This window comes from Ciconia boyciana, chromosome 8 (genome assembly GCF_034638445.1).
Source record: "Ciconia boyciana chromosome 8, ASM3463844v1, whole genome shotgun sequence".
NCBI lineage: Eukaryota > Metazoa > Chordata > Aves > Ciconiiformes > Ciconiidae > Ciconia > Ciconia boyciana.
The window spans coordinates 33,897,023-33,911,752 of record NC_132941.1 but is presented as its reverse complement, the minus strand read 5'-3'; the positions used below and the strand labels follow the sequence as shown (position 1 = coordinate 33,911,752).

The 14,730-nt window shown below is 37.9% G+C and overlaps 1 protein-coding gene across 1 annotated transcript in view; it reads left to right on the top strand.

Moving 5' to 3' along the window:
- BICC1 (BicC family RNA binding protein 1) overlaps nt 1–7,608 on the top strand; it is a 115,640-nt gene extending 108,032 nt beyond the window's left edge. The window contains exons 19-21 of the mRNA XM_072869942.1: nt 614–774; nt 3,071–3,170; nt 4,713–7,608. Of these exons, the coding sequence (XP_072726043.1) occupies nt 614–774; nt 3,071–3,170; nt 4,713–4,843 (392 nt within the window). The 3' untranslated portion in view covers nt 4,844–7,608. The remainder of the gene's footprint in view (nt 1–613; nt 775–3,070; nt 3,171–4,712) is intronic.
- Nucleotides 7,609–14,730: the final 7,122 nt, after the last annotated feature.

Below are 14,730 nucleotides of genomic sequence, written 5' to 3'. Positions count from 1 at the left end.
CACACACAGAGGAAAGGGATTGCACAGCTAAATCCATTTTCCTGGGTTTTTTAAGAACCTCACCATGGAAACTTTTTTTTAAAGATATACCTTTTAGGAATGTAATTTAAAATTGTATAGGGATCGTATTTCCAGTTTTTGTCTTTTATAAAACTGTTGCATTTATTTTTTGTCTGTATTACGCTAAAATAATAGCTAAATCATGTGGCTTTACCTTTACCAGGAATTGCTCCAGACCAAAAAGGGCTGGTTGCATTTGTGTGCAATGGTGTTTTTCAAAATATTCACTGGAGAAAAGAGGAGAAGGACTCAAGAGGAGGAAGAGCAATGGGGTCTTGCAGCTCTTTCCCCTGTATGAGTTCCTGACTTGTATCCATGTGACAGTTCACATAATGCGATTTTATTCTTTCTGTAGAAGACAAACACTGGAACTTAATTAACAAAAAATTTGCTTTATGCTGGTCATTCTCTCAGACCACTGAGAGGCTTTTTTCTGGATAATAAAGATTTCAATACTTTGTTAATTTAATGATCTAATTGAATACAATGTTGATATGGCAGACAATTGTGCATTTCTGTGATGTGACTAAAAAGTGCTCTTCTTCCTTTTCAGCTGAACACTATCTTAGTAGCAGTAATTACATGGACTGCATTTCCTCGCTGACAGGAAGCAATGGCTGTAACCTGAACAGTTTGTTTAAGGGATCTGATCTGCCTGAGCTGTTCAGCAAACTTGGTTTGGGTAAATACACAGATGTATTCCAACAGCAAGAGGTTAGTAGTCCTTTGAAAGACACTTTTGTATTTGTAGCATGTTTTCCACCAGTAGTTGCTCTGTCTTTTGACAAAAGCCACTAAGAAGTCTCACTTTGACAGGATTTTTGTGAGCTGTTTTTTCAAAGCTGTATCATACATCTTTAAATTTCCAGATAGGCAGCCTGGACACGAGGACTATTTTGTCCTGCACCTTTGATTTATACTTAATGAAGAATTAAACCAGGGTTTGTTTGTTTGGGTTTTTTTTCTTCATTCAAGGAAGTTTAAACCTTGGCTCCTACTTGTAAACTAGGATGCTAACTAGAATTTAATAGCTTTTGGTCAACTTCATTTATAGGTTATAGAAATGCAGTCTGCATTCAGTAGTAATGTCCTGTCTCGGCTGATGCTGGGGTCACATACATTCATCCCTCACCTCTTCCCCTGTGTGCCAGTTAACTTCCTTTGATCCACTCCCAACAGGGAGATATGGTCAGTCATCTCTGTGAGCTTTCCATCTCCATACCAACTCATCTCAGTTTAGTCCAAGTGGTAGTATTCCATGTCCATAGAATACTATATAGGCAGAGTCAACTTGGTTATCTGCAGATAGCTTATTCTGGTGACAGATTTAACTGTGTCACAAAAGTACTGTGAGCCCAGCTGCAAGACTTAGTGGCTTAGACATAGAGCCCCTGCGCTTGTCCTGAAAGCACTATAGTTGCACGTGGGAAGTTGTACGTGTCACACCGCTGGAATTAGGTGTACTAGGGAGCAAAAAAGATGTCCATGTGGGTTGTGTCAGTACCTCATGTGGTACAGGGGAACGACCGCCATTGGATTTGGGATCTTTCTGTGTTCTGGACCCATATGTCCACTCCGCATCTTTATCAGCAGTGAGGTCTGCACCAGTTGCTGGTCTCAGATTTGCACCTGCATGTCTTCTCCTAATACAGCACACAAAGTGGGTTTATGCACAGTTTGCCGTGTCATTAAGAGAACAGTGCATGTGTTCATGACGAACAAACTCCAAGAGGACCTTCCATTCACGTTGCACGAGTTGCCCTGGTGTGCCAATATTTAGCTTCAGATTTGCTTCCATGAGAGGAAAACAGTGCACACCAGGGGCATATTGAAGTGCATACTACGCTATTCCAAGGGTAGACATGAGGCAAATTTGTACCTTCTTCTGTGCACTAAGGCATTCATGTATATGTGCTCATAGAATCATCCGGAGTCCACTGAAGTGTATTGCTGCTGTCTCAGCTCGGGGGCAGCTGGATCTGGTGTGTTTCCTGCCAGCATTTCTTGTCTCTCTCTAATCGTGCTGCTTAAGTGCTGTGGGGGAATTTTATTCCTGTGCAGTACTGTACAAAAGTGCTTAGGAACTTGCTGCACCTGAGCTAATGAACTCTTTTTGGATTGCAATGCACTGGCAGGTGTGGGATAGACACCAGCATGGGTTTGCCTGCAGCTGGTCTGAAAGTGGCAAGGTAAATCCTCAATCTGAATGAACAAATCCAGCTGTGCCTCAATTCTGTGTATAGTTCCTCAGGTTTATCTCCTCTGTGCTCCCCTGGATGTTCCATAATAGCTATATTATCCAGTCATTAATTCTTTCCTATTATCTTAGTCACTCTCCTAAAAAGGAGAGATGGCTGTGTTGGTTTCTAACACTAAAGATGGCTTTTGTTTGATAGGTGGGGTTTTGGTTTGGTTTTTCTTACCTCGAGTTGCTGATTAGGTGTGAGATGAGCCAAGTAGTTTGGCCAGAGTGAAGCTAAACAACTTTCCACTACACTTCTGTGCATTGTATTGGGAGCAAAAAAACCACAAAAATACATGGTTGCACACATTTTGGAATGCTATGAAATACTCGGCACTTTAATTCAAATGCGTCACCAGTAGTTGAGCAATCATCCTCTAGTAACCTACTATAGTCTGAAGCACTTACCATATCGACAGACATACATACCTGGCTATTCCCAAGTACCTTGTAGCAATTGTGGTAAATACTCAAAATCTCAAGAGTCACAAATAAATAAGATTAATTGATCTTCTGTGCTTTTATAAAATTACTTGCTTTTTAGTTTCTCTTTATCTGTCAGAAATGCACAGTGGCAAATTGAGCAACTGTGTGAAGAAGCCATTGGAAAGCAGTGATTGCTGTTTAGATGCAAAGAATAGGCTGGCAGAGTAACTGTAAAATGCAGTAGGAAAAAAAACTGTGAAGCTATTCTGAACCACATTTATGGCATAATACTTTTGGGGAGAGACTTGTTTTGCATAATTTTCCTATTTCTTTTTACTCTAGATTGATCTGCAGACATTCCTTACTCTTACTGATCAAGATTTGAAAGAGTTGGGAATTACCACTTTTGGTGCCAGAAGGAAAATGCTGCTTGCAATCTCAGGTAAATAACACATTGTCATTTGTTGATTTTAAGTATTGTTTGTATTCTTCTCACTTGAATTGTGTGTTTATAGTTGACAAAGGATCTTGAAAAGACTGAAAAGTAAGAATCTAGTTGGGTGGCCCCTCATCAGAAGGCACTTAAAACCAGGCTTTATAGAGCTTTCACATTACTGAATAGGATTTCAGTTGCATAGTCCTGTGTCCCCTTGTAAAGTTGGAGCCTGGTAGAAAGTTTGTTTCACAGCAGATTGTGAACTTCGTTTTATGCCCCAAAACAGTGGGTCTTAGAAGCTCTGGGATTACAGGCTCTGTGGAGTCTGAATGTCACTACATACTGGTCAGAACTGGCATTTTCAGGCTTTTGGTTCCCTGTCCTCCACTTTATTGATTAGCAGAGCAATTGTCCTACTGGGAAAAACTGCCTGGTTTTGGGGGGGGCTTTGGTTTTCGTTTGGTTTTTTGTTTGGGTTTTTCCAAGGCCAGTTGTTTCTGCAAAATGTATAGGTTTGAAAAGAAACGTGTAACTCTTATTTGGAATTTTTCCAACCCACTTTAATTAAAAGGTTGTCTTGTACCCTACATGCAGAAAGACGAAGGCCAAATACAACTTCTTACAATGTGTTGTAGTATATAATGCCTAACTAGATTTTTTTTTTCTAATTGTAATAAATAGCATGAGATTTCATGTTACATTGTCTAGGCAATGAATCTGTATCGGAGGAAGTTTTCTTCAGATGCTTCATTGTAATGCTAGATCATTTTTTCTCCCGATTGCATCTCTCCTACTGATGCCATTAGTGAATGTTTTCTATGAGTTTAAAATGGTGGCATAAAGAGGGTAAAAATGCAATGTACTTAGATTTTCATGACTGCTATTGAACTATGTAATCTCTCTGTGATTTGTACCTATCACGGAGTTTGTTTACAAGAATAGAGAAGTGGGGAAAGGAAAAACATTTTGGATGAGCACTTGCAAATACAAGCTTAGGGTGCATGTTTGGGAGGTGAGCATCTGTTTTTTCTAACAGTCCTTATTAAAATATTGCTTTAGTGTTGTGTTTAAAATAAAGAATTGTGCATTGAGAAATGATCAAGTTGCTAATAAGCTTTTCTGTCATCTCAGTTTATATTGCATGATTGTGCTGCAGCTATACATTCTGTGTGCATGTACCTTCAGGAAGATTGTACCTTCAGAAGCCTTTGAGTATTATAACAGAACCTTTTTAAAGTGTTTCAGCTATGTCAATTTGATCTAAGTCAATATTGCAAGATATTATCTAATCCACACTGTATCAGTGCCAACTAAGAACTGCTCCAAATAGATGCTTGCATCCCAAGCAGCCTCTTGAGTCTTAACCTGGCACTCTTACTATCCTGTTGAACTGTTAAATTGAACGAGTACCTCACAGGCATTCCCAGTTGATACTGTTCTGTCTAAAATATTTTGTTTGCTTACACAGAAGTTTTGCTTTTGGTTTAGATCAAAATATTAAAATTAATTTCTGATGAGAGATTTGTGGTTTTTGTGTGACCTTTATAGAACTGAATAAAAACCGAAGAAAGCTCTTTGACCCATCAAACATACGTGCCTCATTCCTGGAAGGTGGAGCTAGTGGAAGACTGCCACGTCAGTATCATTCGGACATTGCTAGTGTCAGCGGTCGCTGGTAGCAGTAAGTTGTGGCTCGAAGTCAGCTGTAAAGATGGACATGGCAATCCTGTGGACAGCCTTCACTGCACACCACCCTCTGCACTTTGGGAGTTTGGGTGTCAAGGACCAAAGCATTTTGTCTGCACAATACTGTGCCAAAAAAAAAGAGAAAACACATTTTGTCTGTTGTCTTTCAAAACACCAAATGTGGGTTACGTTTTACTCATGTAGATTGGACAGAATTTGCAATAATAATAATATAGGGTTCTTTGTTTAGTATTTTATTACCTATAACTATAATGTATGCACTGAATTTTTACTTTGTTGAATGAAGGAAGAATGAAGAGCTGGGATGCCAGAGAGCATAGATTTTGGTTTTATCAAGATGGATTTTTCTGGTACTGCTTAAAATAATTATTGAGGTCTTTCTGCACTTTACATGTTCTGATTTCTTGTCCTGTGGAAATTTATTTCTCTTTCATTTCCATATCAATTTTTATATTGGCACTAATCAAATTTTTTTCAGGTGTTCCTGCATTAAGTCACATCTCACTATAATGGTACTAGAAACTGGTTCTTATGCAGATTTTTCTCCCTCTCTGCCTCCCCAGCAGTTATCTGAAGAGATTGTTCCAAAAATCAAGCCACTTGGTAGTGGACCAGTCCTATTATGCTCTTATGAAGCAGTCTAATGCTGCTTGCAATAATACTCACTCACTGTAACAGATGCAATGAAAGACCAAAATGGACCTTGCAATATTAACCCTTTGCAGTCATCATATTTAACTGCTGCCCGTTATGCTAAAACTGTTTTTAATGGTTGTCTCAAAGCAAAGGGCTATTTTTAGTACCCTGCCATTAAAGGACACTTATTTATATCAGACTTTTTATTTTTAGATTCTATACACCTACAATACGTAACAGATTAAACTGATCTACTGCAGATTTATGGTAGAGAATGAAAGGCATTCATCAAACTAGAGCTCTGGGCTGTCAGTTTGATTAAACAGACAACTAATCTAATTTGACAAGACAGCACTGTTGCCATTTAATAAATGACGCATATTACTTACATGACTATGCATGCAGCAATTAAGTGACCTACATAAAATAGGTGTAATAGCATCTGTTTTGTTCAACCTAGATTTGTAATTGTCAGCTGCAGAAGTGTTTAAAACTCTGGAGATGAACTATTTCTGAAACAAGTTATGTTCAACAGAAAGAGTCCATATTATAAGTGGCTAGAGCTAACTATTGCATTCTTATACTGTGAAAGTCCAAATAATTTGGCAATATTATTCCTCTGTCTTTACAGATGTCTTGTTATGGGTTTATGAAGGGTTCTGATATAATGAAGGAATTCACGAAGTGCCTCTTTCTGCAATGCAATATGAAGTTTCCAAGCATTAATTTGTTGCAAAGCATTCCCATAAGAAATATTGTGAATTACCTCTACTGTAATGTATTATTTATGTTCAGTGTACAAGCATTTTGAGATGGACATAAACCACTGTCAAGTGCTCTTAACAGAAGGCATTAGAATAACATTTACAGTAGTTGGTTTTTACGCAAAAATGGGTGAGAGATAGTTTTGACACTTTCCATGGATAATTCTTTCTTTTAAGGTGAGAATACAAAATGATGTATAGAGAAATTTGCACACACAAAGGGAATTTAAAGAAACTATTACTTGAGGGCATAGATGATCAAGCAATAATATAAAGTCTTGTTGTGGTTAGCAAAAAATAACTGCTCAGTACTTGTTTCAGCCATATCCACTTAATGGTGTGTAGCTGGGTGACTTCCCCTGTAGATCAAGTAGCAGTTAGCTTCCTCTGGTTTTAAAATTGTACTAGAGATCTGAATGGATAAAACTGCATCTTGTACACACACAGTTGTTCACATCAAAGTTACCGTGCTCAAATGCCAAAAGTCAATATCCACATATCTATGAGATATTTGTGTGTATGTGTGTTACACGGGCAAGAGCAGCTTCATGGAAACCCTTGTGGAAGCCACAATTTCTAATTCTAAAATGGTTTACACTTGTCCTTACTTCTAAGCATGTAGACAGTTCCATTCACATGGACTACTTATGTGCTGACAGATAAGCTGTCATTTAAATGTTTGCATTTGCAAGACCAGTGTTTGCAAATCAAATTGTATTCAGTCATGTTAATTTTATAAAATATTTTTAATTAAATATTCAGCAACACTTTGTACAGAAATTTCTGCAACCCCTTCTTGCTTACTTTGCCTAAACTTAAAAGCATCAAAAAACCTTTACACTCCTAGATTTTTAGTCTTTTGTAAGTACATACTATGTATCTAGACAGTACTATACTCAGAAACTGATTTTATTACAGATTAAGTTGATGTGGTTTTTTGCTGAGCAGTGCTTATATCATCTACACCAAAGTGAAGAATTTCCCATTAACAACATTATTTTTCAATAGGGCTTCACACAAAAAAAGAACACACTGGAAGAAAAAAATTTCTCACTTATTTTGATTCCACAAAGGGAATATGACAGTACAGTGTACCGTATTGTTAGTGTTACATTATGCACAAATATTTGACTTGCTACATAAAAATGTTAGTTTTAAATCTGTGCCTTAATAGTGACCAGTTATCTGTAAATATAGAGCAGATACAGATTGTATTTTTGTGGGTTGTGTCCTTTTAGTGATTTTTTTTAAATAAAAGATGAAATTAAAACATTAAAAATGGGAACTTTCAAAACTAATCAATGTTGCATAAAATAAATTTATATAACTCCCTTGTATTCTGATTGGTTAATGAAGTATTTTTTATATAGACCCAGTTCCAGGGATGCTTGCTTGTTAATAAAATATAAAAAGCAGTATTTGACATAATTGCAACATGTTTCTTTCACATGCTAATGCTCCGTGTGTTTTACTGTTCTTTTTATATCACATACAGTGTGTTTGTATGACTTCTAAATGAGAATGCTTTTTTGAGGTACCTCTCCTTAAAAATGAATATGAAAGGAGTTAAATTATCTTAGGTTCAATTCGTAGCAGGTTTTAATGGTTTGGCTTACATGAGTTTTATTCTTTCTTTGGTCTTCCTATTTTAATGACTATATATGTTTTGGTGTGGTTAGCAGGACAGTTGTATGTACTCTTTCATGATGGTCATTATACTATCATTTCCAGTGTAGAAGTGGAAAAAAATAATAGGGATTCTTTATTTGGGATGCTGGCCACGCAACCAGTTTGAATCTAGCAAGAGGCATAGCTTTCACACTGAGGTAATATGTACATAATGTCACATCAGTCTTGTCTGTTTGCTTGACGTACAAGTTTAATATTACTTACCTCACTCAGTGCATTCAGGCATTTCATTATTCCAGCCTAATGTGTTTTCTTTTAACTATTTTATACACGCAGGTCTCCGCTTAAATTACAGTATTCCTAGCTCACAGACCTTTTAAAAATCTGTGAGTTATTTTTCTGAATACCTACTGGGAATTGCAGATGTGGGAACAAGTCTGGGAAGGGGACAGATCAACAAACTCTTCTGTTGAGGACAACTGCAGGGTATGGTGCTGAGTACCAGCCCACAAGGCATTGTCATAAACTATGTGGAAATTGCACAGCCTGAGCAATAGTGAACTACAGAGGTCTGAAACAAGATCGTTTCCTTTGTGGACCATTTGGGAATATTGCTTCTAATATACCACCATGTGGCTTCAGTCAGCAGAGTGGTAAAGATGGTGTGGGAAAGAGGAGGAATGACGATGGAGCATCAGAGCTAGATGGCCGCTCTTCTTGTGGTGCAAGCAGTGTTCCCAGCAGCTGGCATGGCATGGCATGAACAGGATTGCTCTCTGAACAAAGAGGCTTCACCATCCAGATGCTCATCACCTCTCTCTCCTACCAGTCAGAAGAGCAAAACTGGTGATTTCCAGTCTGAAGATGATGATGTCTACTAAGAAATGTTGCCAATACACAAGAAAAGAGATGGATTCTCCAATCTGTGCAAAGGTTAACAGTGAGACGTGTCCTTGCTGTTTGACCCTGCACAACTCAAATGCTTGGTGAGGAGACTTATTTTTCCAAAGCCTTGGAAAACATGGTTACAAAAGGTGTATGAGTACTGTTGCAGGCTGGTCAGGAAAGGTGTGGTAGGCAAGGATATTCAGAAATTTGTGCTTGTACTGTGAAGTAAGCCAAGAAGTATTTGATTCCAGGTAAGTCTGGACGCTGCTGGAGCTACCTGTAATACTTGAAGCAATGGCTTGCTTTGTGTCACAAAGATCTGAGCAAAAGAAAGGCTTGGCTTTTATTTGGAGTTGCTGCAAAGTTCTTGAGGATTTGAGAAGATGGAAAAGCAAATGGAGTTCTAGAAATTTTTGCAATATGCATCATTGGTGTCTACACTATTTTTGACAGCTTCTCTGAAAGTGGAGAACTGTAAAGATATGTAAGCAGCTAGGGAAAGTGTTTACAGAATGCCTGAAATGGTTAAAAGATAAATGAGCTCTTATTTTGAATTGGGGGTAGTTGTGAGTGAGGAAAACCTGAAAGCTGAAAAGCACCACACAATAAACTCATGCTTTTTGTGTAAATTTCCTTTCTTTTTCTTTCAGCTTAATATACTATCTGGGGCACTTCTATATATGAAAACTAAATCCAGAAATTACAAGAGGCTTTTTGCAGATTATGATTTGCCATTGTATTAAGGAAAATTTGGGGTTTATCTTTGTTTCCTGTGCTACAGACATACAGAAGTTTCTTTTTATAGTGTTCCTGATTTTAATGTTTTACATATCACAAATCAACAAAGCAAATTTTATAAATTTTATAGGCTCAATACGAGTCAGCAGTGTGCCCTGGCAGCCAAAAGGGCAAACCACATCCTGGGATGCATCACACGCAGTGATGATTAGAGGTGATCATCCGTCTGTATTCAGTGTTGGTGCGGCCTCACCTGGAGTACTATGTGCAGCTCTGGGCCCCACAATTTAAGAAGGATGTGAAGGTCCCTGAATGCATCTAGAGGAGGGCAACAAAGCTGGTGAAAGGGCTGGAAGGAATGTCCTGTGCGGAGCAGCTAAGGACTTTGGGCTTGTCTAGTTTGGAGAAAAGGAGGCTGAGGGGTGACCTCATTGCTCTCTGCAGCTTCCTGAGGAGGGGAAATGGAGAGGGAGGTGCTGAGCTCTTCTCCCTGAGATCCAGTGATAGGATGCGTGGGAATGGTTCAGAGCTGCACCAGGGGAGCTTTAGACTGGACCTTAAGAAGCATTTCTTTACCGAGAGGGTGGTCAAACACTGGAACAGGCTTCCTAGAGAGGTGGTTGATGCCCCAAGCCTGTCAGTGTTTAAGACGCATTTGGACAATGCCCTTAACATCCTTTAACTTTTGGTCAGCACTGAGTTGGTCAGGCAGCTGGACTAGATGATTGTTGTAGGTCCTTTTTCAACTGAAATATTCTATTGTATAAATCAAAATAAAGTAGTAGAACAGTCATATTTGCCATTTTTTAATATTGACATAACTATTAACTCGTAACTCCTCATCAAAAAGCAAGTTTTTAGCCTTGAAAGAGAAAAATTGTTTGCAAACTCTCAAGTTGTTGGTTGGGGTTTTTTTAATAAATAGTCCAGAAAATACTCTGAAATTCTTGGAATTACATCTAAGTATATTTACAGTGTATTGTTTTGTTATTCCCAGTACTCTTCAGAATATCTTGATCTATAATTAGGAGAAGTATTCTGTGAATTTCTTTTGACATTGAATTGAATCAGAGTAGATATGAATTATGTTGGGAAATGAAGATACTTGGTTGTGAAGATGCAGAAACTTATGCACTAGTCAAAGCATCATCTAGTGTCAAGTTTCTTTCCTCTTCTAAAGAGTAAGATTTGGGCAATATTTGCTCTACTGAGAAATGCAGAATGATTCCAGATGTTTGACGAAAATATGAAGATGAATACATTGTGATGGAAATTACCTAGTTTGTGCCAAAAACTGTGTTGCAACTTCATGGAAACTAACAGATGGAAAAAGCAAAACATAATATGAGAAAAAGAACCAATTACATAATGAAGTAAAAATTTGTCACTTCTAACAATGGGTGATGAATGTTTTAAGAAATAATGTTGCCACTAATGTAATAACCCTCGGATCATGAATTGATACAGATGTTGTTACACTTTTTTGCTATGGTAAAAATCACAGTTTGTCATCTATGAAGGACAGAAGATTTGAAGAGGCCTGAAATACACGTGGCACTAGGTTATGGTTCCCAAAATTGAAACCATCCACGGAAAACGCAATCTCATGCTGTATATGGACCATATAGAAGAGAAATGTAAAAGATGTAAGATTTTTGGGAGGAAGGATAACATGGGACCTTCAATAGACAGTAAATCTTGCCATATGTGACATGTGAATGTACTAAGGGAAAAGGAAGATGGAACCCAAGAATGAATCTATTTTAAAGCAAAATAAAACTAAAGTTCAGATACCACAAAACATTCACAACCTTTTCCTCTAGCAGGAGTCTTTCCACCATGCAGCAGAGCAGTTTTTGGTTTCTCAAGAGTAACCCTCTATTTTCATTCCTAAGCTCACCTCAATGTGAAGTTGCTATTGCATGGTACCAAAAAGATTCTTATTCTGAAATAGCTTGAATGCAGCATTGGATGCTTAGCAATGACAGTTCAGTACTAAAAATGCTGATCCTTTTGGTACTGAAAGATTTTTCTTTTTAATGTAGTCCAGCATCTAGAAATCAGTACAAACAAAGCTAACATAGTAAGTGAGGCTAAATTGCTGACAGATTTGAATCTTGCTTGGAAACTGGATGGGAGACAACTAGCTAACTAATCCCTATGGGCCAATAGATATTTTTGTGCAGCTATATTAAAATTATCTTTGTCCCAGAAGTGTTTCTCCTTGCACCAAACGGTGACAATAGCCAGCAAGCTGGAATGCTGAAGGCATCTGTCACGTAGGAAGGCTCCTCCTGAGCATGCCTCCAGCACTGGTTTAATCTTCCATCTTCACTGAAAGTGGTTGCAGATGCTCCACTGTTGACTCAGTGCTTTCTTTCCATTATACTTTTGGACTCCAAATGCTAGAAAGGGCTAGTTTTTAAATTTTACATGCAGTTTCATGAGCTTTTTGCTTGCACAAGCACAACGTTCACTTCTTTTCCTAAGATTGATTAATGTGGAGAGTATCCAGAACCGCCAGTGTGGATGAGAGCTTTGAAGAATTTTTTTGAAGAGATTTAAAAGTCATGACTGGAGACTGGAAATAACACTTTTGGCACTGCTGCCTTTCTTGGCTGCTGGTGGTGTCTGCTCACCTCTCCTAGATCTTGGCTCTCCCATACTTGGCTCTAGTTTCTCTTCTCTTCTGGTGAGCAGTCAAGTTTCAAACAAATACTATTGGGAAGTTTTGAAGCATTTTAAATTTTCAGGCAAACTTGTGTTTGCTTTTTGCGTTGGACTTAAACTATGGCTGTGAAGGTACAGATGCTAATGGTCATCATCAGCCAGTGCGAGGAATGAAATTTGTAAGCACAACATAAACAGTACATTGTGATTATAAGGCCAGTTTAGATGAGGGCATAATTTCTTCAGATGGGTGGTTGTTCATGAAGAATAAGTAAAGGAAACATTCATTTACTTGTTTGGTTCATTTTTTTTATACATTCATAGAAAGGAGCATTTATCCTTTTGCGTGGTGTTCTTACTACAGTTTAAAAATTATTATGCAAAGTGACTCCAAAGGGCACTTCCTTTAACCAATAATAAATACATAATTATTCATAGACAGAAGGATTCTTTAATGCCCACCCATTTCCTCTTTAACATCAGTTATTGGAGTACAACAGCACACTTCTTCCTTGCTTCCCATCTGTCTGTAATATTTCTGCTGAGGCTGATGGCCAGTGCATCCATGTTCTTCAGTTGCATGTTAATATGTTGTTATCCTCTGCCCTGGAGCTGCCGCAGAGACAAGATAATGAACCCCCGAAAACAGAATCGCTTATGGTCTAGTTCCTAGTGCATCTTCTCGCTGTGTAAACATGTCAGGAGGTATGAAAGAATTTCTGGACTGAACAGGTATGTTGGTCTGCTAAAAACTTTGAAACCCTGTATTTTCAAGTCCTCTCTCTGCTTAATCATTATGTGATGAATTTGTAAGCTTCAAGACGTTTTACATCTGGTTCTGTTGATAAAATCACTTTTAAATGTTCAGTTTTCTGTGATTATACTATCTAGGATAAAATAGGCATTAAATCAAATACTATATGAAAATGCATTGTCTTTTCAGGGCTGTATTAGAAATTGATTATTGGAGGGGCTTTGTACCTTTGGTCTATTTGGAGTTTAAGTGAAATTTTTTTATGGACCTTTCAGAACTTGTGTGTATACATAAAAACCTAGAATGTTATGACAAAGAATCACTGAGATGCTGTCCCTTCCACCTCCCTTCCCAAAACCAGATAACAGTTCAGTGTTTCATCTTAAAGCATTTTTTTATCTAATTAAGATTTTCCAAGCTCATAAAATTTGGCAGGAGACAAATGAAGTTCTTTATGGTTCTTGAAGGCAAATAATTTTCTGATAAACATTCTGGTGTGTTTTCTTGTGCTATTCAACATGGGAGGTGTGTGGAAATATCAAAAAGATGTTGAAAGCTTTCTTGCTTGATCTCTAACTCTTCACCAGGTCAGCTTTTCCTTTTGCTTGAATCTAGTGAAGTTGTTCTGTGTTTAAGCACAGAAAAGAAATCCATGGTAGAGCAATACTTCCTTCCTCTGTGCATGCTGTGATCTTGCCTACATTTTTTGAAAACAAGTTCTCCAGAATTCTGGACCTGGTAATATGTTGTAAGAAATGTCTAGCTGCTACATGCTCACCTACTCAGAAATGAGAGGCTTGTGCTCCATGATGAACAGGCTCTGAATTTCTGTACCCAAAGGAACCAATTTATGCCCGTGTTTCATGCTCAAGCATGAAAATGCAGAACTCCAAGATAGCATAAATTTTCAGGTCTTCCTTTTCCCATAAAAGCTGTCTCTTGCTAAGCTGCTTCTGTGAAAGTAGAGCTCTTTCAATTCCTGTTAAATGAACTGCCCCTGTTAGGTAGTTATTTGTCAAAACAAATGTTGTGGTCTATCTCCTGGCAGCTACTCAAGTCTGCATAAAAGTGAGTTTTACTCCATGGGGACCCATAACTGAAACCAACAGTGGCAAATTCTTGCTTAATGGTTTATTTTCCTTTTGCAGCATTCACAACTTTCGTTATGTAACATCCTAATGAAGAACTCTTCCAGCATGATTTTTCTTATTTGCAAGGTACGATATTGCCACGTTATAAAGAAAGTGAGGAGTTGGATGGTCAAAGATTAACATGAACAGCTATTAGGAAAACTGGATGAAAGTGTCCTTATTTGACTTTGGGAAGAGTTGCTGCAACAGGTCTTGAAGGAACAGAAAATACTGCAAACCATTGCTTCGCCGTTGCTTATTAGCTGGACTGGTAATGATTAATGATTAGAGGAGGAAACCAACTGTGCAGTGCACTGTGCATTTTCAGGAGCTTTATCTCGAGTGAAAATGAGCAAAGGGAGCATCTGCTTGGAAGTATGATGCACCTTTTAAGAAACATCACCAAATCACTGCTCTGAAGAGAGAGAGGTAATGTTTCATTAATGTTTTTAATATCTCATCATTAAGTACTGAACCTATTTTTGATAAATGTGGGTTCATACCTCTACTGAGAAAGTGTTTGAAAGTTTTCAATTAATGACAACAACAAAAAGCCCACTCTCTTTATTTTCAATGGTTTGCCAATCTTTAGCAGGTATTTGAATGGACAGTTTCCCTTCTAAGCAAAAAGTCTAACCTTTAAATCTAGA